The sequence below is a fragment of the Acanthaster planci genome, linkage group LG05 (assembly GCF_054643075.1).
Source record: "Acanthaster planci isolate LZ-2023a linkage group LG05, COTS_SCS, whole genome shotgun sequence".
NCBI classification, from domain to species: Eukaryota; Metazoa; Echinodermata; class Asteroidea; order Valvatida; family Acanthasteridae; genus Acanthaster; species Acanthaster planci.
The window spans coordinates 21,500,041-21,527,150 of NC_141781.1; the positions used below are offsets into that span (position 1 = coordinate 21,500,041).

Here is a 27,110-nt window from a genome sequence, read left to right on the forward strand (position 1 = left end):
ATAAAGGGTAGAGTGTGTTTCTCACTGGTAAGACATGTATGTCAGAGAGAAAACAGACAAGTGATAATTAAAAGGTGAGTTTATTACCTCGTGCACTTTCACCACCAAAAATTCCAAGACTCGAATTTGCAACAACAAAAAATAAGTTTTCAGTGATTTCTCTCCTCATTGTTTTCCTAGCATAACGCACCCAACGGCAACATAGTGAAAAACCTGAAAAGATTCCTCTTCATTCCACCACAGCGATCGACTTTCACTATTTTCCCCAATATTTGAGTTTAACTACAGCGTCCGCAATTAAACGCTCTTTTAAAGGAACCGCGAGTGTCGTTCTCCAACCAAACAATATCGTTTTCTTGCTTCTTAGCACCAGAGAACACAAATGATGCATCCGTTCTACACAACCACACAAGTAAAACAGAGAGAAATATTAAGATACTGACACTAAATAATACAAGTTCCTTAAAAAATCCAATTACATGTTACTTCCAGCAGCCTGATCGGCATTCACATACAGAGCTGTGCATTCTGAGTAGACTGTTTTCTCATCGGGACTCTTCAGGTACCCTTTCAAGAACGTCTTATTGCCGTCCACTTTGTCAATGACGGCCTCCATGAGGACCGTCGTCCTGACAGGAATAGGCCGGGCGGAGAAAACGAAACTAAACAAATCGATGCTGTATAACGTTCCTTTTGAAAATGTTGTTCCAATGTTAAAATTTTTCTGTTTACTTCAGTTGTCCCTGCCACGCTAAACTCTGGGCTTTGGTGGCCGAAAATTCGTCGGTATTTATTCTGGCACCTACCTCAGGAACGTGGTATTGAGGTAGCGTGTGTACATCAACTTGGCGCCCATGTTCATTGCTAGAACGCCCGTCGTGGTGTCGTGCATTGTTGCAATGGCGCCGCCGTGAACCAATCTGAGGTCGGGGGGAAGAGAACTATTAACAAAATCGCTAATCTGGGGAGGGGCGGGGTTATTTGCAGGAGGGGGTTGAAGGTAGGTTCATCCTCCATGCAAATTTTACATGTTTTCCTGAAAAATCTGCCAGAAAATCGACATACAAACTTTACATCACGGTGGGGTTTGCCGAAAGATTTTTTTCATGAAGCACAAGCGAGCATAAATTATAAACCCCTCGATACCAGATGCTTTGAAGTTGTTATCAGTGCTGACATTTCGATTTCCCAAAATGCTCTGGTAAGAAAAGGCGGGCAAATTCAAAGGTCCTGAAAATGTAGAATTAATATCTGAATGGTCCTGCGAGTAAAGTTTTGCTTCATGCAAAACACTTTCATCCTGATCCATTGTGATAAGTTGGCTTCCAGAAACGGAGCTCCTTGCAAAGATCGACAAAATTCCACGAGATTAATATCAGTGGCTGCATGGACCCTGCGCATTGCAGTGTCCATGCAGCCACTGACATCTAATACAGTTGGTTCGAGAGTGGCTTCAGCTAGGTAATCTTTCTCACCCTTTCATGAAAGAGTTGGCATCCTCCCCAAACTGACACAGGCCCCGCAGCTTTCCGTCGTTTTCGTGCAGGAAAACCGCAAAATGGATGACAGGCCCGTTCTCTGTCACCGCCCGGGAGAAGACGTGCTTGGTCTGGTGGTCGGTCTTCGAACTCCTCATCTGCGTCCATCCTGGCTCCGCCTCCAACCTGGTGAACAACGCCTCCGTCTCTTCTAGCCACTCCCAGTGGCTCTTGGGCGACGAGGCCATAGTGTATAACTATATTGAATAAAATGAAAATCGGTTCATCAGAAACAGTGGCAAGATTACAGACTATGGCCAGTTGACATTAATGATTATTCATAAATACCCCAGACAGTCTCCCTATTCAACAACGTGCAAGTTGAATGTGTAATAATATACACATATGGACTGGCAATGGGGTCACTAGTGCACGTCTATATCCTCGAGGGACTGTGAATGACCAAAAGAGGGTCCTATTTCCCGAGGCCTCAAACTAGAAAGATATTGTTTCAGAGTTTTAACTGTTTCAATTCAGCCTCCAGAAGGCGCAATACCCGTCAAAAATTTCCAAGACTAGTACCTGACCGAGGTGTGTTATAGCATTTGCTAAATGCTGTAACACTAGTCTTCGTGGTTCTTTATCGTGGTTGGTTTAAATACGGTCACGTGTGGTACACTTATATGGGCTAGTGCAACGTGACTCAACACGAGTCTAGACATTGCGCACATAGGCACGCGAGGCGTGCGCGAGGATGCATACATAAATCCAATAGGCAAGCGCACGAGCGAATACGTATCACTCGTGAAGCTATCATGGAACTGCCGCTGGGTTGAACTACACACGCGCAAAGCATGATTATAATCTCATACAGTAATCACTGATCACGTGTCTTTTGGCGATATATTTGAAGCCACTATTGATCAATTTCGGATGAACCAATAACTTGTGGTGAGAATATTTTTAGCAATGAGGAAGAAAAAGGAAATATATCGAATTGATAACCGTCAGGTTGAGCGAACTCGCACGCCTGGCAGAAATTTACTCACAACGCTCTGCGCGTCGTTAGCTGCAGACCCCGCGTGACCTTCACTAAAATCTGTGCAAGGCCATCAGCCCTGTCCAACCATGGAGGAAGGCGAGCGTCCAGCTCGAGGTCCGTGTAGGGACGTCGGCCGGACGCACCAGCATTGCTTCAATTGAAAGCAATGGCGGCACGCCCGTTATGTGGCGGATGCTATTGTGATTTGAAAAACGCTCTCTGTGTCGCAAGGCCAGTGCAAATAAAGCGTTGTGCATTATCATGAAAGAAATTGATAAAACTTGAGCCGTAATTCATATCAACCATGAATTAATTAAAACAAATAATTGTTTTCCCTATAACTACTGCACAAGAGTATCTCCAAAACAGGTGGTCCACTGCGAACACCACTCCAAAAGTGACATGTGGCACTCACTCGAAGGGGGAAAAATCACTCTTATAAAAATACTTCAAAGCCACTCTAAAAGAGTAAATTTTTCTATTCTTTCAAGGATCCACATATTAAGAAAGAGACACTCGGAAAAGAGTTGTCCCTTACAATATGGCTCTTTTTGTGGAGTGATTTTTCACTTTTTTAGAGTGGTCTATGGTTAAAAAAAGAGAGTAACTCTTTTGGAAATTCAATTTTTTTCCAGCCTTTTGCATTTAGAGAGTTAAGTACTATTTAAACAGATAAATGATTGCCAGATGGGTTTCAGACATATCAGAAGCATCGACACGTCGGTATAAAATTTCAGCCGGGATCATCTTAATTCCCAAGGCATTTTCTGTGCCAAACTTGCATCGCATAACCGGAAAAACAACATTGAGAACAGAGGTTTTAAAACTTACAATTGGTTGCAGTGTACAGTACGAAATGAAGACTCTTTGACGGGTGAATCAATTGAGGTGAGCAAGGATTGGCTGGCCAAGAACCACAATTTCAGCCTGAAGCAATCATTTGGGGTTGTTGGAAGGATTTCTCTCTTGTAATCTTGGTGGCCTCTCTGAGGGGCAAAGCTACTGCTACGAGCGTCACCACATAAATCTAATAAATCATGAACTGCTTCAAAATGCTAACACATCGTGGCTATCATAATTTATTTAATGATTATGCTCGAGAGATGCAAAGATGGTGAATTCTTACCTCGTAAGAACAGTTCTGAAAACCGACAGGGTTCTGCGCGGACAAGGGCCCGGCCTGCTCACGCCAATTAGGCCTATTCCTGAGACTAATGAGAGAACATTATGAGTACTAACGACCTGTGTACGTGTCGATTCGCTTTGGCACGTCACGGTTGGTCACACTGGGACGAGAACATGCCGACTCATAATGCTGCAATCCTTGCAGCGCGCTGCAGCATGAGTTGCAAATACTTCAGTCATCGATTCGCCAAGAAAATCGTGTCTCCTTCCCGAACTTCAGGTACAAAACTATACATGAAAGCTATCTCGGCTGTTTCAGTTTAGACAAAGTAACTATCGTGACCGTTGAATGCATTAGGCTACTCTGTACTACAACATAGGCCTATACGGAACGGAGCTGACTCTACGATGTACATGTACAGTGTACGTCGAATTAAGTCGGCACACCCTTTAGGATGTTCACATTTGCTTTTAATTGTACAGGAAAAATGTGACCTGACTGATTTGGTGGAACTCAAACCATCATGTCATAAACATACATGAATACTTGCCAACCCGGCCACGGGAAGCAATCAACAACAAAATGCCAGGCTGAGTTCAGCCATTCGTTCAAGCACGGTCGGTCCTCGGCAGTGTAGACCGGCACGCGCCCAGCACCTAACAAAGCGGCACAGTGTTCCACTGCACCGGTCAGTTCAGTTATCATGGGAAGGGCACGGCATTCAATCATGGGTTAATTAGGTGCCTGTAACCTTCTTGTGTTGGATGAGTGAGGTCAAGTGCACGGCCTTTATGAAGCTGTTGTGACTGACCGGCGTGTGTACATAAATTCTAAATTTTACGACAAAGCCTTCGTATTGACTCGGAGCTGAGAACAGGGGGGTCCTTAAAAGTGCGCCAAGTGTGGACGAGAAGGCTCATTTCCGACTCGGTGTCCGAGTTCCGCTAGTCATGCAAGAAAACAAAAATGCGAAAGAATTCAGTCCCCGTTGATTTCGAGCGTCCTGCTGCTGATTATTGAAAGTAATTTGAACGAAACAATTATCTGAAAAGATTCAACAGGCTGACCTATGGCCTGAATCCAACATTTAAAAGAGTGCGGTCAGTGACAACTCTTGGAAAGAGAGAAACGTTTTAAATGTTAAACCTAGCATTTTAAGTATCATTTTTCGAACAGTCGAAAAATCAATTCAACAATTTAAGTACTAATAATTCTACATTTTCCTCTTCAAGTAATATTTCATATCATCATTTAAAACGTTGAATTAACTGTTTAAATGCTGAATTAAAATTCAAAATATTGGATATAACATTTAAAACATTGTATTCAACGATTCCAGATAGTGCCCACTATTCTATGGTTCTCATTTCCGACCGACCCCATTTTCAAGTTGGGCTCCCGATCACGGAAAAAAGCTTTTTCTTCCCCGCCAACCCTGTTAAAAAGACCTAACCCCCCCCCCAAAAAAAAACTGAAGGGAAAAAAATTGGCCATCATGACCTTTGAAAACAAAAGCCCTGAAAACTTACGATTTCGCAAACGACCAACAGCGACGGTCGACGTTCGCGTGAACAGTCGGTATACCGCACCTTTCCGTGGCCCACTGAGGTTCGTGCATAGCCCTACACCAGCAACATGTAATTTTTAAAGGATTTTTTTCGACCGACCGACCTTATCTCAAGTGGCAAAAGAAATGAAAACCATAGAATTTAATGAGGGCGCCCTTATTAAGCAAGCAGTTAGAATGTTTGCCCATGGAGCATGGATGGAGGTAGGAAACCTCCATCGCGTACAAGTAGGAATTGTGGGGTTTGTCGTCCGCCGCGCAACGAACCCACAGTTCTCGGATACACAGTAAAAAAGTTCAACGCCTGACTAATTTAGTGGAATTTTAGACATACATCGACTTGCCAACGTACGGGAAACATGTCACCAACAAAATACCAAGGTGATCTAAGCAAGGTCAAAATTCAAAGCGGCGGCGGCCCCGCGACACCAATAATGCCCCGTGCACCAACGGAACGCGCCAAGCACTGAGCATGGGAGGCACGGTGTGATAATTTCATTCCCTATCGATGGGCAAGGACACGGCAGCTTAAGGGTGCACTGAACCAATTCAAGCTCCATTGAAAATAGTGTAAAATCAACCAAGTTTGAAGCCCCATGGCAGGCAACTGAAGTCCCTGAGGCCTCTCAAACAAAAACAATGTGTTGTTTGGTCCTTCAGATTTCATCTGATTTTCAATTTTTAGTAGGTTAACCAATGAATTTTTTAGTTATCCGCCCAAAACAAACTCACCCCCCAAAAAGTGAATGTTGCCAAGCCCTCCCAGCGGCCATTTTTCAAATGACATCCCTCGCGGGTTGTGACTTGTTGACGGTAAGTTATGTGTACATGAAGAGAACGGGAGAGTTCGAAACATGCGCCAAAGTACACAAGGTTTCAATCGCTTAAAAAATATTGAAGTTTAAGGTGTATCTAAAAGTTTAATTCTAACTTTCACTAAGATCCAGAAATATGAAAGCTCTACCCTTCATTGTACATACTGTAGGCCTACATGTGCAGAAATCTTACGGCTGTCCTGTAATAAAACAAAACAGGCATTTTCTCAAACTAAATTCTGTGCAATCACAGAGGAAGGAAAATGGTGCAATCCTGCTCGGTCTCTTTTTGAAAACGTACAGTCTTGTTCCTGCATTGTCAAAGTTAGCCCATGAAGATGGCCAACATAAAACTGCCGATTTCTTCAAACTTTCATCCATTATCGGGTGCATATCCATGATCATTCACAAAAGGGGAGGGGGATAGGTGGCAAATGGGGGTGAACCTGAAATTGCAAATTGGACATATTTTTAGTGATAAATTCCATCTTTAATATTCTTACTGAAAATCCCAAACCAGTCGCAAGAACAAAAGAAAAAGCTGGAAAAAGGAAAAGATACATGTATATGTATCTCCTTAAAACTAAAGATTCTATGTAGAGGGAGAGTTGCACACTGCCTTACAAAGGCTTTCCACTTTCGTTGAAAAGTCTGTCCTACACAAGAAAGCCATTCGTTGTGAAATTGTAATGTCCATGTACATTAATGCCATGATTGATGCATGACCAAGCCCAGTCCATCAGATGAAGAAAAATGGTATAGTGTAATGGGGAGATGAAACTTGACAAGGGGGAAGTGGTACTGAATTTCTTGAGGAGGTTGGTCAATTGGCTTGGTCATCACAACACCATGCCCTCTGTTGAGATGAATATTTCTCTTTGAAATATCTACATGTAGTCGATCCCGCCTGAAACCAGGATTGTTTATCTTAGCAGCAGTATCAGCTCAGGCTATGAACAATGCAAGCTGGCCACTCCACCCTTCCTAATCTTATCTGCCAGCTCAACCAAAGTAAACGGTGTCATTCACTCCACTCACGGAGGACGTTCCAGGTTTTAGGGGCAACTTCACGAAGTCAGGATTGTCACTAACTCAGGCGTTTGTGGACTGATACAAGTGTAAGTGATTAAAACTGGAAAAAAAGTGGTTTTAAAAATCACAAAATTAAATTCGACTTGTTTGATTTTGGTTTTTTAAAGTGTGTTGAAAAACCTATAGGCATATCCCATACAGGGTTCAGTCAACCGATAGTAAGTGTTCACTACTGCGATTTGGCGCTTAGCAACAACAAAATCCTCCAGTGTCGATATGGTTGCTGATATGAGAGACGCTCAAAATCCTGGTAGCACTGAGCTGAAAACCCTAGTTCAATGCTTGAACCCAAGTTTTTTGGCAAATGAAAATTCACAGCCTGTAAATTCAGAGTGTTATGGTGTGTGTGTGGAGGGGGCAGGTTAAGAGAGACAGAGACATTGGGAGACTTTGCCCCCTTGTTCCAGGGGCAAGGCCCTCTATCAACATTATAGGAGCTATGTGGATTAATTACACTCGCTTTTTGGTCAAAACATATCTAAATAATTCATTGGGTTCTTTAAATCTGTAACATGAGTTTCATGTGCTGATGATAAATTCACAATTCTTTCCAACCTTTTTTGAACGACAGAACATGTTCTGCTTCCCCCTGCTGGACACTGTCGTCTGCAGCCCAGGATAACTGGTTGCCAGAGACCCAGGAGCTGTTCTCCCGACTGGGGGCAGAGCCCGGTTGGACCCGGATGAGACGGACGGACACGGACCAGACGACCTTGGACCACCTGATCCGGACGGCCGGGGGGGCAGGCTTTCCACTTTGCGCTGTTCCTGTATGAGACAGAGCGGAGACTATGGGGCCTGTGCCAATTCAGTGACGAGACCAACGGGCTCCTGAAGGGGTAATACACCCATCAAGAAGGAATTGGCAACTTTTAGGTTGACACAGATTTTTCATAGAACGTTAAAAATATAATGCTTCACAGATCACCATGGTAGGCTAGTTTTGTATACGTTTTCAAACGTTGCTTTGATTTTAGTTTGTTCCACTTAATAAACGGGATATCCTTTTCATTTTGTTCTTTTAGTCTTTTTCATTTTTACTTTCAGGCTGGTTCATGCTGGTGCTATCGCTACGACGCATGATAACGCTACTGCAGTACTTGTTACCAACATGGGCACGAAGCTGGCATTCACCGCGTACATCCATGTCAACTTCATGAGGTGAGCCACAACTCTTTTGAAACTTACATCAAGGGGCCATGTTAAGGGGGTGGACGGAGCTTTAGAAACAGATCTACGGGAGGGGGGGCAAAATCTCTACTGGATGGCACTGATTGTTGAACATCGTGCCAAAAAACAGGGGTGCATTTGGGACTGATATCTGGAAGTTGTAGTGAAACCAAATGCAGATTTGAGTCACGAGCAATGCCTTTGGAGTACAGTGTCTGAAAACGATGGCGTCTTTGTGTTCCTCAGGCCCATTCCGGTGAGATCCGCCATCTTAATGGAGGCCAAGGTGGAGAACACAGAGAGAAAAAAAAGATGTTCCCGACGTCGTGCCTGAAAAGTCCGGACGAAGAGACAGGTGTATTCTGACTGCACGGCCCTATGGACAGATGCTGGCAGTTCAAAATTATGAACCACATGGGTTTACGTGAATGCAAGGTTTGAACATCACAGCCAAAACAGGATGTCATGTTTTGTTTACAATGCACGTTTTCCTATAGGGATCAGTGGATCGTGTCTCACATCACTACCATCGGAAAGCTCACGCGTAAACAATTAAAACGTGATGTCAGTTTTTATTGGCCTATTGCAATAGCTGGGTGTGTATTTTTGTCTTTAAACTCTCTCTTCCCAAGGTGCCATGGAAATTTTACACGCTTGGAGTTAACATGGCTTATTGAACAGTATTTTTTCTAGCTTACATTTTTGTGATAACCTTCTGGTAATCATAACTCAGTTACATGTATTAATAAAAGAAAGGTTATTCATTTTGACTGTTTCAACTCAGGGAAATTGAAAGTATTTATGTGTGCCTGAAATTCAAAACTGAAAAAAAAATTTGGAAGCTTTTAGAGCAATCCTAAGAGTTCGTAAGATTTTATGAAATGAATACATGTATCTCAGGAAGTGTTTCAACTAAATGTTGGCCAGGTGTCATCATCAGCCACTGAATGGGAACCAGTCCCCAATTCCCTAAGACTGCAGAACTACGGACTTCATTCAAAGAATCTGGACCCACAGTGCTGTTCATAGTACACAGAGGTCATTGAAGCCACTGGCGGCCGTTTTACTGTGCTGAATACAATGAGGATATAAACGCTTGCTTGCTGCTGTTAACCCAATTCATTTGTTCCATCCATAGTTACGATGGCAAGTCCGCCAAACAATGCCTTTGTATTCGGCACGGTAAAATGGCCGCCGGTGGCCTCACTCTGTGCGAAGACATTGCGAGTCCAGGTTTTTTTTAAGGTCCGTGTGCAGAACTCCCAAAGGTGGCTTTATTGCCAAGTGAAAAATCATCAGTAGTCAGTCACGTTACCTTGCCAAAAGGCTGCCGTGGGCATGCCTGGCAGAACTTGGGAAGCAACACCCGCAGAGGCTGTTCTCATTTAAAAAATATTTAAGTTTGCAATATTGTAGTAAAAAAAAACATGCATTAATGAGGGTGCTTTGCTCAGGCTGAAGCAAGACTTTTTGAAGAAAAAATCCCCTAAATTTGATAACGGTGTTACCAGCGGTGTATCCAGCTTTTGGTGTGTGTGTGTGTGGTGGGGGGGGAATCCTACGGTGAATGCGTCTTCGGGCTCAATCAACATGGGAAGTAAAAAAAACAACAAAAAGCCTTACTTGTGGTCCTGACATCCTTGCTTTTAGTTGCTGCATATTTGGTATTTTAGGGATTTGGTGCCAATATTTGATAAATAAATATACTGCATAATTTCTTTCCTACTCATCCATTCTTTGTTTTAAAAAACAAATTCTGCAAAAATTTCCGTCGAGGGAGGCAATTCCCCCCCCCACTGGATACACCACTGGGTGTTTCATAAAGATCAACTGCAAAAACATTAAACACCCACCCACTTTCAAATGTCAACATATTTATTAGAAAGACTTACTTCAAAATTAAGTGCACGTTTACAGATGTTTTGCATAATTTATATTCAATAAATATTTTAACCACCATGTAATTTTTTTTCCAATGATGTACATGTAACACAAGCTTTTAGAGTAAGACAGAAAGGACAACCACATTTTATACCTAAAAATGGTGCTCTTTAAGAGTTAGATCTAACTTCACTGAACCATACCAAGGTTTTATTTAGTAAACAATAGAAAGGACTTTTATTTTTATTACACCGAGTCCCGTTGAAGAAATCAACTGTGCTGTCATTACGTACAATTTGGAATGATATCTGATATCCGTATTTAAACAGCATTTCAGCAGAATGTGATGCTGATGACTCAGAAAATTATGTCAAATAAAAATGGAAGAGAGTGGGTTATCTCAACACAATGACAAGTGTTCAATTGTTGGATCTTGTGTTTCATTACGTTTAAACAAACACACACGGACATGTTTTATAATGAAACTGAGAAAGTATCGCCCGAATTTAAACTGACTGTGAATGTAGCAGTCGTGTCAATCCTGCCCACGCTGTCCAACTTTCGAACCTGTCTGCCTTTCACTCTACCGTTAACAATCAACAAAAGGCATGATTGTCGGAGGGGGGAGGGGAACTGGAATATTCCTAGCCTTACCGCAATTCAAAATCTTCCGAGCGCTGAGACTCGTTTTGCCAGAGTGCCCTTTATGGGCTAGTTTGGACAAAAAAATCTTGTGGACATTTTGTGTTGGAAAATGATTAATCAACCATTAATGTACCTCAGCATGGGACAGTGCTCTGTGTATTTAGCAATTGGAAATGGACCTTAAAAATCGACCCAAAAAATGATCGTCCTTTAGCCAAGCAACAATCCAAAATCAAAAATAGCCCCAAAAATAAATACACAGTAAACCTCGGATAACTCGGATCTGATGGGGCCAACCAATTTTATCCAACTTAGGCAAAAATCTGACTCGCGTAAAGAAGATGAAATGCATTACACAGTCACTGATCGCCAGCCATACAACGGCCACTGCCCACAAAAAATATGAAAGTAATATCGTGAGGTTTCTAATGTCAAACATTTTATTTCCGCACTACATATACTGAAGAGAGAAACTCCCAACATGTTTCCCTGATCCTATCACACAAGCTTGTACCTCGAGCAATGACATCACAGTGCATGTGTACTTTGGTAGCTGTACTTCCATGTAGCCCAGCCACCTTATCCAATAAAAAATGCAGCCTGTGATCACATGGGTATACGTGTATAGACTTTTTTCCAGCCAGAAATCAAGTTCATTCACGCAATACGGCAATGGGGGTGGAGCAAGACACGGAGCTCAAGCAGAAGTTATAGGCTGCAGCTTGAAGGTAGAATGTGTACACGTGCAGCCCATGTGACGTGGTACTGCAGATATTACTGCTGTGAAAACCAGGTGGAACCAGCGCCGCAATGATGGATCTCGACAGGGAAATACCAAAAATTCCCCAAATCCCTGAGCTTACTGGAATGACTTAACGTACGAAAATCTTTTTTTGGTCAATCCAACTTAAAAGAGGTTAAATACACAGTATTTTAACAAATGTTCCAGGTTGATTTGTCCGAGAAAAGCAAAAAATCTGACTTTCGCGATCTGACTTAGGCGGGGAATTTTATTAAGAACATGAGAAATCAAATGTTTGAAAAAACCAAGCGATTTTATCCAAGGTAAGGGAAAATCTGACTTAAACGAATCCGATTTATCCAAGGTTTACTGTATAAAGACATTAGGTTTCCATGCAGGGGACCTTACATGCTTACCTCAGATCACATCATCCGCTGAGTTGGTTTCAAAATGGCTACCAAAAGCCCTTTATTTGGCTAGGACATGCAGGTACAAGAGAAATATCCCCCAACTGTTTTGAAATCCAATTCACGGGCTCTCTTTGCTACTCAAACGTCTCAGGCCCAGCGACGACGACCTGTGGGAACTGACCGATGACTGGGAACCAGTTGGGTACAACTGGCGACCTTTCCCTGGCAGGGAGATAAAGGAAAAGGAAATGTTCGTTTCCATCCCTGCCACAGATTTTCTACTTTAAGAGGCTGGAAAAGTTACAATGGAGATCTTCAGCACAGAATCTGACAAACTTTGCTCGTTCTTCACTTTCTTGACCAACAAATTCTGCAAATACGATGTAGACAGAATTCTACATTTCAGGTCACAATTCCAACTTTTGAGTGTTGTTCCCATTAATTTTTTGTAAAATAGATCTCTCAAAATTGATATAGAAGTTGGTGATTGAAATCATTTTACTGTTTAAAAACCACAAGATCAAATCAAGGTTTGCAGGTAGCCTGGGTACCTCCTATGTGATGAACACTTGTCACGTCAGACTAGTTTTCTACTCTCTTTACAATGCCCACCATTCCTAAACTTGGTGCACAGACCTGAGAGAAGTCCCAAACAAACTATGCAAATTTGTCAAAACATTTATTTCATTTGTGACTAGTCATGGTCAAGTGAAAACTTCCACATTTTGAACTTACTTGGTTTTTTACCGAATGAAACCTTGGATCCTGAGCTTGACATCATCTGAACTGACTCCACTAACGGTGAGTTCATGAGTTCAAACAACCCACCGGTGGTCAGCGAGGTAGTCCTTAACTTCCGCTTGGCATGTGAGGGGGACGCTTGAAGGAAGACGTCATCTGTGGAAAAGGACGTTTCATTCTCTGAGAGGAAGACTGACGCAGAACTCCTGGCTGACATGCTGGGACTTTTTATTGTGGGGCGATCACTCACTCCGTCCGGGGAACTTTCGTCAGTCACGACGGCTCTGGCTTTTGGGCGGATCGGGGAGATCATTTTGGGGAAGTCGACATCGTCGTCAGAGTCATCCAGATGGGTATCTAAGAAGGTGTATACTGCAGGTTGTTGCTCCTCAAGGCAGTCCGATAGGTCGCTGGAGGCGCCTGCTGATTTTGCACTCTCACGTGACTGGCTTCGTGTTTGCATTTTGCCGGCGATGGGGTGATCGTTACTTGCACCCATCATCAGAGTCAGGAGATTCACGTTTGCTTTGCGCACTTTGCCAAGCTTGTACTGGCCTGATTTCCCCAAGGATTCTTCAGGCATCACTGTTCCTGGACTCTGTTTCCTGGTAGAGCCTCCCAGCTTCAGTCCTCTTTTTCTCTTCTCCGAGTAAGGCGTCACCCGACCAAACTTGGGTGACTGTGCGGGAGGCGGGGTGGCGGGCTTCCTTTTCCGCTGGGCGGAGGGAGGGGTGACCCTGGAAAAGATAGGCGAGGTGGACCTCTCGGGCGAGTCGCGCCGGAGTCTCTTCTTCCGCTGCCACTCCTGGAGGGAGCTCGGGGTGGCCGACTTGGAGAGTTTCTGCGGGGACGGAGTGTGGGCCAGGGTCTTGCAATTAGGGGAGGGAGTTCTGTCTGCCAATGCTCGTTTCCGGTGTCTAGGAGGATGGAGAGAGTTGTCTTGAGCCTCTGATGATGCCCTGCTTGTTTCAGTTCTGGCACCTGCAGCCTCATCCATGACTGCTGGCTGTGAGTCGAGGTTAACGGTGGAAACACTAGCTTGGTTGGAAAGCGAGGAAGACTTCAGAAGTCTCTGACTCCTCCTGCTCGGCGTGACTACATTTTCACCATCTCTTTCTGGTTGTTTTTGTGAAGTGGAATCTTCGAGTGGCATTTCCACAGCGTGGGCTGGTACAGACAAGGCTGCTACAGAGGACGTTCTGGTGTGTGGCCCTTGGCTCTTTGGAGTGCGGGATGGGCTCGTCATCTTTAAAGGTGATGAGCAGGGACTGGTATCTTCACCTGCCCCAGTTCCGTTGCTGGATTTCTGAGTGACCCTTGCAGCTGGCCTACCTCCAAATCCACTGGGTGATTTACCCTTGTCCACATTTAGCGGCCAATCAGCTACCACAGGCTCTTGCAGGGTGACTTTACCTCGATCACAAACCTTGCTTGAGATGGCTTCCTCACTTGGGCCATCTGAGGTGCTCTCAACTGCACTGGTGGAGAGTCTGGGAGGGGACTTGATGTTTAGCCTTCTAGGAGCTCTTGTGGGTGTCTTGAACACTGCATCCTCTGTTTTGCCTGTCTCATTTGGGCTTGTTCCGGCTTGGGCCGCTTTTCCTACCAAATCCTTTGAGGGTGTCCGTTTTACTTGGGACCTGGTATTCCGACTTGAGGATTCGGGCTCACCCTGGGTTGGTGGCAATGTCCCTGGTAAGCTCCTTGGACTGCAGATCTCACTCAACAGCGACTTCCTGCTTGTGGGTGGGAGTGGCTTGTCAGGGGGAGGTGGGGTTGCCTTGCCCGCAATCCTGGAACCCAAGTCGCGGGCCCGCTTCAGGTCGGCGACGCTACTCGTGGAGTAGAAGCTGCGCCTGTCCCCAGGCTTCCGAGGTTTGACACGTGGACTGCGACGAACATTCAGGGCTGAAAGACAAAAAAAAAGCCAAATTCACGAAGTTAGATTGAAGAAAGAAAACAGGGCAAGATTTGAACCTCAGGCCTCAGGAGTACCATTAAATGTACCGCACCGACTACATTGAATGTCCTGTGGTGAAAGCTGGCCTAATGACTGAAGTCGGATTCAAGCCCAGAATCTCAGAGTGCTTTACCCGCTCTATACCATCTCAGCTGCCAAACCCTGTGTTGGCGGTATAACTATTTGCCGGGAGTCGAACCTGGGACCTGTGGAATGGGGTATCAGCACACAACCATACTGTCCAGCTCTGTATTGTTAATCCCCAAAAAGCAATTATCTTTGCTCATGACCGCTACTTAGTCAGCACTTGTGTGTTGCAAGATCGTGAATAAAAGTTGCTAACCATATAATGCCTCATTTGGGAGAAGCTTGAGGTTCCAAGAATCAACTCACCAGGTGGCGGTTTCAGCGGCGATTCTTCGATCACTCTTGTGGGGGTTGGAGGAACCACGACTCTCCCGGAATTTGCCGAGAATCTCCTAGACAAAGAAAAAAAATCACCGGTATCACTGGTCAGTGATATCAAGGGCAATCACTCTATAGGCCTTGCGTGAGTCATGGAGACTCTTGGGGCAGACACAGAGCATGCTCTGCGTCCTGCGCAGGGTACACAAGAACACCTCATTCGCAGATTCTTTCTGCTGATTGGCACAACCGTGGCATGTGACCAAGGGCGTCGCCAGAAAGGAGGCAAAGCTTTTTGGGGGAGGGGGGCGGGGAACCAAGGTACTTACCCCCACAGCAAAAAAAAAAATCCAAAGAAGAAGGGGGCCACTTCCAAGGTATTTCTTCCACACAAATTGCCGATTTTTATCGCCTTACCTCCTCCATTTTACTTTTTTTTCCTTCAATTCAATCATTCAGTTCAATCTTCCTCATTCCTGCCAAATCTTTTAAAAACCTAGCGGACTTTGAAGAATGTGGGAGGATTAGGGATCAGGTATCTCGGGTGTTAGTACGTGCAGAGCGTAGCCTGCTTCTATCATCAGTACTTTGTTTTCAACCACCTGTCACGCCCTTAAACAACTCACCTCGCCCTCTCCTGCTTCTTCAGCATGGCCTGCAAAACCTGCTTCTTGCCCGGCGTCTCCTTGACGACCCTTGTCTTCAGCACCAGGGGTGCTTTGGCCCTTTGAGGTGTGCGTCTCCTTGGACTTTTCCTTCAAAAATCCCAGAAAATACAAATTTAAAATTGAAAACTATCTTTAAGCCAATAACACGATGAGCGGGTCACCACAATTATCATTACGGAGGCAATGTATTAAATTTGGGCATTGTTAATGAGATTTTGGTTCATTAAGCACTGACACAGTTGAAGAAATCTTCAAAAGAACCCACGTGTACCAAATTTGACACCGTGCCATTTCTTTTCATGGGGTTACCTGCAGACCAAAATTTTAACTACACCCCCAAACAATGGTCAGGAGTTACGTGCAAGATTAATGGAAGAAGTCAATCATCTCCATCAAGACCCTGAAATGATCAGACGAGCAGATTAAATTAATTTTGGTACATTCCTTGTTTTCAAGAAAGTTTTCTTAAAGCAAAGGCATTTGGTACTCTGCACACTTGAATGGTTGAGCCTTGTTAATCAAATATGCAAACTTTTGTGCCGATTTCAGTACCCTTAACATCGGTTTAGTTTGTCCTTTCACCTGTGTTGATAACATCACAAGCTGTATACCATTACAAAGAGGACATTAATCACAGTAACTTTTATCTTGGTATACTTTCATAGCCTTAGCTCTGCATTCCAAAGCACTCCCAGATGGTACAGCAATCGACCTTCCAACTTCCATTTATGCGGGACTCAAAACTCAAGTTGACTGCAGCACATTTTAAATGGCTCCCAAGGGCATTTCTGAAAAGCAAGGATTTCCTTGATGGTTCAAATGGATCTACCTGGTGCTCTGAGCACTCTGCATGACGGCCACGCTCTGCCGTCGTGGGAGTTTGCCGCCTACACCTTTCCTGGGGCTGTGTTTGGCTCCACCCATGAAGAGGTTCCTGCGCACCGTCTTGGCATTCGAAGTGGCGTCTACACAGAAGGAAAGATGCATCATTGCGGACAACATTAACCCTAACAGTCCATAATCCTTCACCTGTTGAAGGGTTAACGACTTGAATCTTGGTATCTTGGTACTGGGCAAACTTGCTGTGTTCCCTCCATTCTATGCTTAGATTCTCTTACTTTGTGCCAGAATCGGCCGACATTTGACATCTTATAACTTCACTGTGACCAAAAAAGGGTTTTACAGACTTCAACTAATTGAAAATAAGTTGGTTCAATGCATACACATTTAGTTACATTCACGCTGCTTTTTGTTTATGTGCACATATGCGTTGTCCCAGTCGCACACACATAACCTGGCGCTGGCGCTTGGCACAGCAAAAAACAGGTGTGCAAGCTTACAATGGACAGAATATTGCCTATACTAGCGACCTGTAATCCATCACAAAGAGAAGAAACCAATGCAAGGAAAAACTTACCATCCTTTACTTCTTTTGCTTTTGTTTTATCCTGCAAAAAATTTTTAAAAAGGCAATTTTCATTAAGTAGTCAGGCAACCAACTGATCTTAATTCTTGAGTTTCATATCTGTGAGTAAGAAACAACAAAGAATCTTTCATCCGCTTTCTCTTAATGTACACGGTTGGTTGTACAGTTCACAGACACCAAATAAATCAATGTGCGTTTTAATGTTTCAGTAGCACAGAACTTTGGGAATTTCCCAGCTTTTCATGACCTTGGGGGCTGTTCTAATGTGCAATGACTTAAAATAGCTGGCCATGGTAGACTAGAAACGAGAGAATTTATGAAGTTTCTGGAACTAGACTCTTGAGAAACATCATTGGTGGAAAAACACTTTTAGTTCTATTTATGTGTTAAAACCTGCAATATTTAAACCACCACAGTAAAAACTGCATCAAAGGTGACTGCCAACATTCTGAAACAATTTTCTCTGAGACACCAGGATGTTTTCTCGGACTTTCTAAGGACTTAATTTTTTCTGACCTTTTTCTTGGCGGCATTCCTTGACGGGATCGGTATGACTCTTTTGCTTCCCATATCAACCAGGCTCGGATGACGGACCAAGGATCTTGTCCTGTGCCCAAATGTAAAACAAAGAGAACTCATGTCAGTGAAACAAGTACTAATTAAAAAAAGGAGACTTCCTTTTATCTGCAGGATGTGGAAATGCCGTCAAGTTTTTCAACTGTATCTATGGCATTTTCAATATAAGAATTTCAACTATTTTTATACGAATGCCAAATCTCAAGATCATTTGTGGTTTTCCATTAACCCTCCTTTGGTTTTACAGCACATATGTGCACAAATGGCCACAGTCACTGGTGAGCATGTAGTTTCTATATGGAACTCAAACATGCACAGGTTCAGTGTGTACACAGTAGGTTGCCAGCACAAACTGACACAGGGTCTTTTGTGCAGTCCTCTTCACTGCATTTGGTTTACTGCACAATGATGCACATGAAACAGTGAAGCACAGTTGTTGGGCAGCACAAAAGTGCAATCTGATATTTCTGTGAGGGACTGTTGGTGCAGTGCACAACATGACACAGCTGTGCTTCTTGGAGGTGTTCACCAAATGACCCAAAGAGTGACTTCAGCATAGGAGGGTTAATTGCATTTCCCGCTGCTTTTGCAGTCATTGCTTCCCCCTACACACACACATATTTTCAACGGTTCCCCTGCACTGCTACTACTACTGCTACTGTTGGCAACCAGTATTGAGCACAACCATTAACTCCTGGAGTCTGTTTCCAAGACCAACCATCTAACACTCCAGCGGCATTGATCGGATTATCAATTACCTATAGTTCACATTCCCTCCCCCGTTCCAAGAATGGATGTTTGTACCTTATGCTTGAGACAGAGGGCTCGGGGAACGACCCATGGGAGGAGGAACGATACGACGGAGGCGGTTGGGTCTTGACGGAGGAGAGAGCCACATCGCTGCTGCCGGGTGACAGCAAGATGGAGGGGACTGGCTGCATCAGGTCATCGTAGATGACGCGCAAGACGTGAGGCAACGAGTCAGCATAGCTGCAAAGAAAAGTACACATCAAACTAAATATTCAGGCAACTTCAAAAAACGTTCTAATATTATGTTCTGCTTGATTCTAACGGGCATCCAAGTGCTTAGACTGGCCACAACTTCATATGGGTTAAATCACAACTTAAGAGAGGGCGAGATATATATAATGCATATTACAGACATTAAGCACAATTCTCAGACATAGGTACAGAATTTAACAAATGGTTGAATAGACACATGTGGTTGTCTTTTTGCCTGCGACAATCAGACACTTCTCACAGCCAAGTATCGGCTCCAGATTTTCTTGTCATTATCAACACATCTTCGAAGCATCAAGCGCAGATTACCGGTGTTAAGCACAAAAGTGTGGACACTTACTTTTGCAGGAGGTTGTCGGCGAGGAAGGCGGTTAGCCTGCTGGTATCAGCCAGGAAGGGAACAGCTCTCAAAAGTTTGACAATCTGACAGAGTACACACGTAAAAATGAGCATGACAGCAGCAAAGACAATGACGTGATTCTAAACGAATTCAGAAAGGGACGGTGATGTTCAATTTTGAAATTGCCCCGACTTTCACAAATGCATCGTTTTTCCAAAACGCTGCCCTCAACAAGAGGCTAATCCAGGGACACGATGTGCCCAGAACAAAACGCCTACCTACCTCATCTACTAATTTTTGAACGTTTTCAGGGAGTTTGGTCCCCTCTTCCTCTGCACTGCTGACTCCGCCCCTCTCCTGATTCTCCTCATCGTCCCGTCCGCCTTCAGCAGCCACGCCGTCATCCTGACTAACTGCTTGGCATTTGCCCGGGGAGACATCCGTCGGCGATATAGCCTCCATCTCCAGCCGCAGCAGGACCTGCACCTCAATCTCCTGCACCCTGAGCAGATTGCCCGACTCGTCGGTCCGGGACTGGTACTTGTCCCGCAGTTGGTTGCTGGAGACTAGCAGGCAGCGTGTCAGTAGCTCCCTGGCCCTAGCCTAATGAAAACAGAATATAAGTCATACCACTTCAGTCAGGACCGAAAAATGTATCAGGGTGTCGTGTGGAGCAAAACAGTTTAATGCCAAGGAACAAATTCAACATAACTCCAAAGGTGTTTTGTGGGAACTTTCCTGAATCCTACAAATTCCTCCACAGTGTACAGAAAACCAATGGCCCATTCTATTCACATTAACTTCCAAGGGACATCAGACCCAACAATGGGCTCTACCTTTGTCAATCCTACTAATTTCTCCAAGACCTGGTTGAATTGGGAGTAGCAAGGAGGGTTAAGGTCCATTTTCTATCGTACTTCCACATCAACTCCAGTCGTAAAGTGTGCTATCGACCCAACCTCATCACGCTACCTTGGAGATTTTCCCAACACGATGACAGCGACTCACCACAGCTTCACTTTCTCCAGAATCTGTGGAACTGGACTTCATATAGGACAGCACTATACTGGTTATGAACTGGACAAAATCCACTGCTGAAGAACCCTGAAAAGACAAATATAAGGCCAAACACAACTGTGTCAGACATTTCCATACGGAACAAATTTAATCTCTGGGGGTGCGTTCGCACGGTTACTCCTTTTTACACGAGTAGGATGCGTGTGCATTACACTCGGGTGCTGGCGTATACTCCCCCATTAGCGAGGGTATACTCTCGCTGACACGCGGGTCGTACTCCAGCCGTTCGAGCGCTCAGCAGTATACTCGTGTTTAATAACACGAGTAGCTCGCTCGAACGCACACAAAAATTCTGCAGTCACCCTGGAAAATGGAACAGGCCAGGGACTCAGACTTCAATGCTGTATGGAATGTTCCCCCAGGAAAATGGGATATACCAGGGACCATCTCACAAAACAATCCATGAACTGACTAGCCAAAGGTCTGCAGTAACTTGGGCTGTTTGCCGATTTCTCTTTGTTGAAGAGGTGGTTGCAATACACTCTGTCAGGAACTGCAACTCCTTGGATTTGGTTTCTGCAGAACGAAAAGCTCTCAAAGTGTGTGTTCAAGCTCACCTCTGACACTTCTTTCTCGTAGGCGGCCTGAATGCAGTCAATCACGTCCTGCTCAGAGTCAAATGATGGACACTCTGAAAAATATTCACAATGTAGAAAAGTGAACAATACACATTTCGATCATTCAAGATATTACCTCCAAATAAGAACTCCATCCAGGAAAAGTGGATGAATGATCTTTCCTGAAACACCTCAACATCGTATATATATACTTCTCAGTCACTGTGAAAAAATACAACCCATTGACCGTTTTTAGAACTTGGTGCGACCTTATTCTCAACTGAAACCGGCCGCGTCAAAATTATGTGGCTGCGGCTATGGAAGCCGCAGAATTTCCCATACACTTGTGCACTACTGTTAGCCGTAGGAAATGAGATTCAGACGTGGCCTTACTAAACATCGTGGTCTTGGTCCTGGCACTGCCCGGTGCCCGGTTCTCCTTCTGGTCCCTCTTTGCGGGGCTCGGCTCCTTGGTGACCCGGATGCGCAGGCTGTTGCTCATGATTTTCTCCGTGCGGAAGCCCACGTTCATCGTACTCTTGCGTCTCTGGAGGCGAGGGCTCTGCCTCACCGGTCCAGACTCTGCCAGAGAGAGAAAGATCAAACCTGATGGAGAGCATATTCCACATACTAATCCAGTGAGTGCAGTTACATGTGAAAGACAAGACTAAACTGGCCCGGCTACCAATCTTGATCACTCGGATCAGTCCAGTTGACAAAAATTAATTCACTGCGAATGACAATGAGACTGAATCTTTGTCCACAAACCTTACTCCATGGCTTTTAGCATAAAGTTATAGGGGATGGGCTAAAGTGTACAGAAAATCACGAATTTGCAGACTGAGGAAAACTAGACACTAAGTGATATGCAGATCTAGGACAGGCAAGATTTGAACATAAAACTGAGATAACATATTTTAAATCACTGTTTATAGACAAAAGAATGGCGCTTACAACTCTCCTTGGACTTTTCCTTTGATGATTTTAATAAAACTTAAATTCAATTGAAATGATTGCCTTGCATGAGCAACACTGATTTCTTACCAACAGCTGGCTGCCTAGCCTGGGTCTCTGTCTTGCCATCTACCGGTTCAGTGGTCTTCATGGCAGTGCTCTGGCTACTGTTGATGCCAGGCTGTCTGCTGTACGTTTCCACAAGCCTCTGAAGGAGCTGACCCGGTAAGGTGGGATTCATGGAGTCGTGGGGTTTGTCACGAAGAGGAAAACTGCCAAAAGAAAAACAAACATTGTTATGCATAAATGATTGAACGCACCCACTCAGAATGACAGTTCAAGCAGTCGAATGACAGTTTGAGGTGATGCAACGATAAATTCTGGGAAGATTAGATAAAATAATTAATAACATGTAGCTATGAAGAAAAATATCTATCACAGGTATGAAGGTGATACAGCAGTGGTAAGACAGTACGAATGTCGGTTTAGAAATGAATTTTCAACCAATGAAAAAAAAGACTCCCAGGTTGAACTGCACATGCCTACGTGAATATAAGTCAACGATCGTCATGAAGTAGGGTTAGAGTCCATTAAAAAGAAGTCAAAATCTAATAGGAAACCAGAAAAGTGTTTCAAACCAATTGGTAGTTTTATCAGTTGTTTAACAGCATCCATGTGACAGGCTCTGGACCAATAGAAATGTGTCAACTGTCGCAGGTCTTTTTGTATCCAATGTTGTATTAAATGTCATTTTCTTACTAAGTCCCAAAGCCCATGTATTCGTCCAAAACACAAAGCCGAAAAAACGAACCTCTGTAGCTTATCAAGCAGTCTGGCAGATGCACCACCTGACGGGCAGTAAGAATACCAGGGCTCTAAGACATGAGGCCGGAATGAGACCATCTCACTGTGGTTGGATGACAGGGGAATTGGGTGGGACGTTTCTTCAGCTCCTACGAAAAAGGAAAGAAAAAAATCATAAATAGGATAAGAAAAGGCACAAAAACGTGAATCTTGCCCGTGGTACACGTACGTCTGTGAAAAGCCCACAAAACTAGCCAAATCAAGTCTGAAATGGATGCAACCTCTAGAAATCCAAAATCTGGAAAAATTATGCAAAATCACATTCCCGGTGTCCTATGTTAACAACTGTGATAGAGTCCTTCATATGGACAACCTGCACGCACGCACCTTGAGGGTTTTCCAACATTTTTTCCAGGCCACTTCGTCTCTTTACGCATTCCTCGGCGATTCTGGTTATCCTGGTCCTGTCGTCCCCACTGCGACTTCTCCTATTTATGCTGGCTCTCGTTGCCCTGCCGGCCTCGTCGCAGAGACCGGTCGAACCGTACCCGGGGAGAGGCCATGATTTCAGAGTCCGGAGGGATGCGGTGGTGGACGTGAGGGGCTCCAGTACTGCCATGACGGGTGTGCCGATTTCTGGGTGTGTCATATCGACCAACTGGGGATCAACAGAAGTGCCCTGTTTAACGATTGTTAGGAAACACCTCGAAACTGGAATGTTCCTTTCACCTTTTCAGCATTTTTTAGGGTACAATATTTCATCTTCTCAAAATCTAAGATGCCCCTTTAGAACTGCAACGCTCCTCCCCCCAAGTTTTCAACAATTTTGACAAAATCTTTTTCCTTACTCACCAAGACTTTCTTTTGCTGGCTGAGGCTAATCATGGCTTCCCTGAACCAACCTGAAAGTTTGTCGTCTTCACGTGGGCCAGACTTCTTTTCTGCAGACTGTACGTCAAAAGAAAAACCTGTGCACGTGTATACAGCGTCGGTTTGGTACAGTGAAATGGGCACGACACCACTTGGTAGTTTGGTCTTTATGAAAGCTTGATTTTGGACTCTGTGGGGAGTTCCGGTGGAAGGTGGTCCTGATGCTTCGGTGCCATCGGTAACAATTTTTGGATCCTGATTGGTAACGCTGGAAACATGGCTACAGCCTGGGGCTGTGATGGTTAGTTCAGTGGATGTGGCTTTCAGCGGACTTGCTGTTGCATTTTGGGATGGCACATATCTACAGGTACGTCCTGAAGGACTAGATGGTCCTTTGGTAAGAGGGCACAGTTCAAGGCAACACAAATCTGTCACCTTGCCATCTGCAAAAGAGGCAAATATTGAACCAGTAAATAACAGAAATTTTGAAGTAATTTTTGGCTCAAGTAAATTCCATTTAAACATATGCCCTCCTTGAAACTTCAGTCCTAATCAAAAGTAGTTACAAAAAAAACCAGAAAGTTGGCAAACTTCTCACATTTTCTAAAATAACAAAACACAATCAGTGCTGTTTGAACTTGTTTGGCGACTTCTAGAACAGCGTAACAATTGTGAAACATTACTGCTCTGGACGTGTGGTTTTGCAATCGCTTTTGGTATGACTGGATATCTTGTTCAGATCAGATAACATTTGTGCGTGCAGTCTTTGAAGGCATGTAGAAAATATAGATTTGGTTGAACTTGAAAAATAAATTGACTTTCTAGATTACATAGCATTGGAGGCTTCGTTGGTGGGAACTGCACACTTTGATGCATATAAAATGCATGCGTTATGGTCTTTTCCCTACCAGTTGAACTCTTCCCACCAAAATGGCTCTCTTCAACCAACGAGGGGGTGCTTCTGTTCAAAGCGTATAACCTTCTAGGTCTTTTTATCTTAGATGTGTCCTCAGTCCTTCCAAATCGTCTTTATGCCTCGATCCTCCAAAATCCTCAGTTATTCCTCTCACTGTTCTGGGGCAGCGAGAATGGTGTCCTAGGGCAGTGTGGATGATTTCAAATATAATTCAGGCCCGAATTTATGCAAGGCTGAGTATAAACAACCCAAAGTCTATTCCAAACCCTGGACATAATATGTACATCCTTCACAATCAGCCATTTCACAATGTTTTGCCATTTAGCTATAGTCTCCCAAAACAGAATTGAGGATTTTGGAGGATCGAGGAATTTGAGTTGTAATTGAGGCTTGATGTACCTGTAATAACTGACAGTTTTAGGCGTGGACACTTTTCCCGCTCTGAAGGCACTGTCTCTCTTGAATTCAGGTAATAGTCCATGACGGTTGAAAATGGAAGGAAAGAACAACTTCTTGTCTTCTTTTGTTGATCACATCTTCCCCCAGATGTCACTCTGGTTTCTTTGGGCTCATGGGGACAATCCGTGGACTTCAACTTTGTCCTCGACACTGATGACAGGGATGACGATTTGTCTTTCTCCTGGTGTGACACCTCACCATCTGCTGCTCCACTGGTCACGGTGGCACTCGCGCTCTGCTCTTGCGAGGTCAGGACGGATGACATGAGGCTAGTTGTAACATGCTGCATGTGACTGACCAAGGCATGGACTGGAATTACACAGCCGCCCAGTTCCTGCATGGCCAGAGAGATGACTGACAACCCCTCGTTGTCCCTCTGAACAGTTAAACAATTAGAAACAAATAAAACTTGTCCTGTCTAAATGTGAAACATTTCATTTCTGCCAAGTGACTAAACATTTGCAAATTACGTGCTTGACATATAATTTGTCAATAATGCCAGAAAACAATATTGCTTTTCACTGTGCCACAGAAAGAACAATATTTCTTAAAATTAAATGACATATAGGCCCTAGGCTGAATTTATATGTGAACAGATTAATGGTCTTTTGAGAAAAAGAAAGGAAAGAGTGGCTAAAATCAATTTTAAGTGTAGCGCTAGGCCAAAGTAATTAATGTTTATCTTTATGATTAAACTCTAAAAATCATCTGTGATTACATGCTGCGCAATAAAAGCGATTTCCTATGCTGATGCCAGTTTAATGGCCTCGCCTGTAAGCACAGACATGATAGAAAAAACATCTCAGCAAAATGTGAATTGACAGTCTCTATAACAGTTTAACCTTTTCTGTTGAGATCCATGGGCTGGTGTCAATCCAAAACAAAGCAATATTTTGATCTTGAAAGATCTGTTGTGCGCCACTCGTTGGAAGAATCATTTCAAGAAACTCTGAAGCCCTTGGAAGAGGATCATCTGGACCAAAATCACAAAATTCCTCCATCTCTGATCGGCTGACTGGGCAAGGCATCATCAGAAAAACACACTTCGACAGTTGGCAGTTGGAACCCCGCATTCTCAGCCCCCTCCTCGGCGAGGGAGCCGAGCTCCGTTTCACGGGGGAACAGACATCGGGTCCGTCCCACTGAAAATCGTGGAGGACGTCGTCGAGCGCCTGCCGGACGGAAGTCGCTGTCAAAACCTGCGGAGTCTTCGGCGCCCGTCTTCCACGAATTGACGACGCGAGACCCTCCAAATCACCCGAAAGCTGATCTTCGAAGTCCTGGAAGTTTCTCACCGAGAGTTGCTTTAGGTAGTCGCGTCTGCAAGGCGGATAATCGTACGAGTGAAACACTTTGAATCCCCACCGCAGATGGGTGATTGCTTGTTGACTGTGGTCGCGAATGTGGGTGAAATACGACAACAGTTTGAGCACACACAAACGTACTCCCCGGGAAAAAGTGTCGGCTTCTAATGGCCTTTCTTTTGATGTGATTTGTCTCCGTGTATCAATGAGGAAGGCTGCTTTAAAATTCCTCTCTTCGGCAGCCATTTTGCAAATTTTACTCCCAAAATTTAAAAGGACAATCTCAGCATGTTGGTCGTGGAAATTCGGCGGCCATTTTTCAAACAAAACGTATCCCAAACTGCTTTGCTGTCTAATCTACGGAGGCCTGCAGAGGGCGTGGTGCTCCTTCCATATAAACCGCAGAAAAACGACGCGTACATCGTTTGCATACCAAAAATTGTTAGACTTTCCCCCGGCGACCATAGATCAAGGACCAGACCAATTGTGTCTCCATATTTCACATTGCGGACAACTTTATTGTAGTCTAGTGGCTGTGCATGATGATGAAAGCGGAGTCACGTTTGCTATGCTTCATGGGTTGTTTCACCAACCACCCAATAATCCATTTTTCTCATATAATATTCATCAAATTTTCTACATACACCAACCCCCCCCCCAATTTTGAAAGCAAGTCCTGCTCTGCAGTAGATACTCAACTATCATGAAAGAAAGTAACAATAGACGGATTTCACATTAGCGTCGTCTATGCATTTCGCATCGAAACCGAGGCTCTCTGTGTTGAACTTAGTCGCGCGCGCCCGCGGAGTCGACACAGTACATACAGTATCCGGTTCGTAAGTGTGGTGCCACTTCAGTTTAAACCACGCCCACTGCACAAGATAAACGACCATCGCAGATACGTTAATTAGTTCGCGGTAAATTGCCATTATTTTTTCTTTTGATTTCATGTGTCGCGTCGTCCCGAGAGACTCTTCCCAAAACATTGCAGCCTGAAAAGTCTGAATTTAACATACTTTTATGTATTTTGCTTCTTGACTCCTTACTTTCAATCGTCTGATCGAA

General features: G+C 44.2%; 2 protein-coding genes and 1 long non-coding RNA gene across 6 annotated transcripts in view; 1 reads left to right on the forward strand and 2 right to left on the reverse strand.

Moving 5' to 3' along the window:
* Window positions 1-27,110, forward strand: part of LOC147799224 (uncharacterized) — a 159,531-nt gene that overhangs the window by 73,134 nt on the left and 59,287 nt on the right. The window lies entirely within an intron of this gene.
* LOC110990477 (acyl-coenzyme A thioesterase THEM4-like) lies at window positions 66-7,808 on the reverse strand. Of its 2 annotated transcripts, none has more exons than XM_087137405.1 (4): window positions 7,676-7,808; window positions 1,476-1,735; window positions 807-920; window positions 66-629 (listed from the first exon to the last, which is right to left on the reverse strand). In XM_087137405.1, exons 1-4 carry the CDS (start codon window positions 7,694-7,696, stop codon window positions 476-478), a joined length of 549 nt encoding a protein of 182 aa, XP_086993531.1. In that variant the 5' UTR covers window positions 7,697-7,808; the 3' UTR covers window positions 66-475. The 2 variants fall into 2 exon arrangements, with proteins under 2 accessions (XP_086993531.1, XP_022111201.2); XM_022255509.2 differs by lacking the exon at window positions 7,676-7,808 and adding an exon at window positions 4,185-7,405.
* On the reverse strand, window positions 7,769-26,397 carry LOC110990475 (treslin-like). Of its 3 annotated transcripts, XR_002599842.2 has the most exons (20): window positions 25,584-26,377; window positions 24,682-25,117; window positions 23,349-23,809; window positions 22,884-23,154; window positions 22,504-22,645; window positions 21,783-21,964; window positions 21,132-21,320; window positions 20,739-20,812; window positions 20,113-20,208; window positions 19,387-19,707; window positions 19,105-19,187; window positions 18,549-18,734; window positions 17,685-17,775; window positions 17,160-17,190; window positions 16,572-16,707; window positions 15,701-15,829; window positions 15,063-15,148; window positions 12,704-14,617; window positions 11,975-12,190; window positions 7,769-7,888 (listed from the first exon to the last, which is right to left on the reverse strand). XR_002599842.2 is itself a non-coding variant. In XM_087137350.1 (19 exons), the coding sequence occupies exons 1-19, from the start codon at window positions 26,289-26,291 to the stop codon at window positions 12,087-12,089; spliced, it is 5,637 nt and encodes a 1,878-aa protein (XP_086993476.1). In that variant the 5' UTR covers window positions 26,292-26,397; the 3' UTR covers window positions 8,874-12,086. The 3 variants fall into 3 exon arrangements, 2 of the variants coding, with proteins under 2 accessions (XP_086993476.1, XP_022111195.2); XM_087137350.1 differs by lacking the exon at window positions 7,769-7,888 and having other exon boundaries at window positions 8,874-12,190; window positions 15,063-15,145; window positions 25,584-26,397; XM_022255503.2 differs by lacking the exon at window positions 7,769-7,888 and having other exon boundaries at window positions 8,874-12,190; window positions 25,584-26,392.

Bases quoted from the DNA above. Each gene is read 5' to 3' on its own strand.
- LOC110990475 (XM_022255503.2), bottom strand. From the start codon at position 26,291: ATGGCTGCCGAAGAGAGGAATTTTAAAGCAGCCTTCCTCATTGATACA. The intron at 21,965-22,503 runs GTTCGTTTTTTC...TTCTTTTGGCAG, and splicing joins CTGCTTGATAAGCTACAGAG to TTTTCCTCTTCGTGACAAAC. The intron at 20,813-21,131 runs GTAAGGCCACGT...AATATTTTTCAG, and splicing joins GACCAAGACCACGATGTTTA to AGTGTCCATCATTTGACTCT.
- LOC110990477 (XM_087137405.1), bottom strand. From the start codon at position 7,696: ATGTTCTGTCGTTCAAAAAAG. The intron at 1,736-7,675 runs GTTGGAAAGAAT...TATTCAATATAG, and splicing joins TGTTCTGTCGTTCAAAAAAG to TTATACACTATGGCCTCGTC. The intron at 630-806 runs GTAGGTGCCAGA...TATTCCTGTCAG, and splicing joins CTCAATACCACGTTCCTGAG to GACGACGGTCCTCATGGAGG.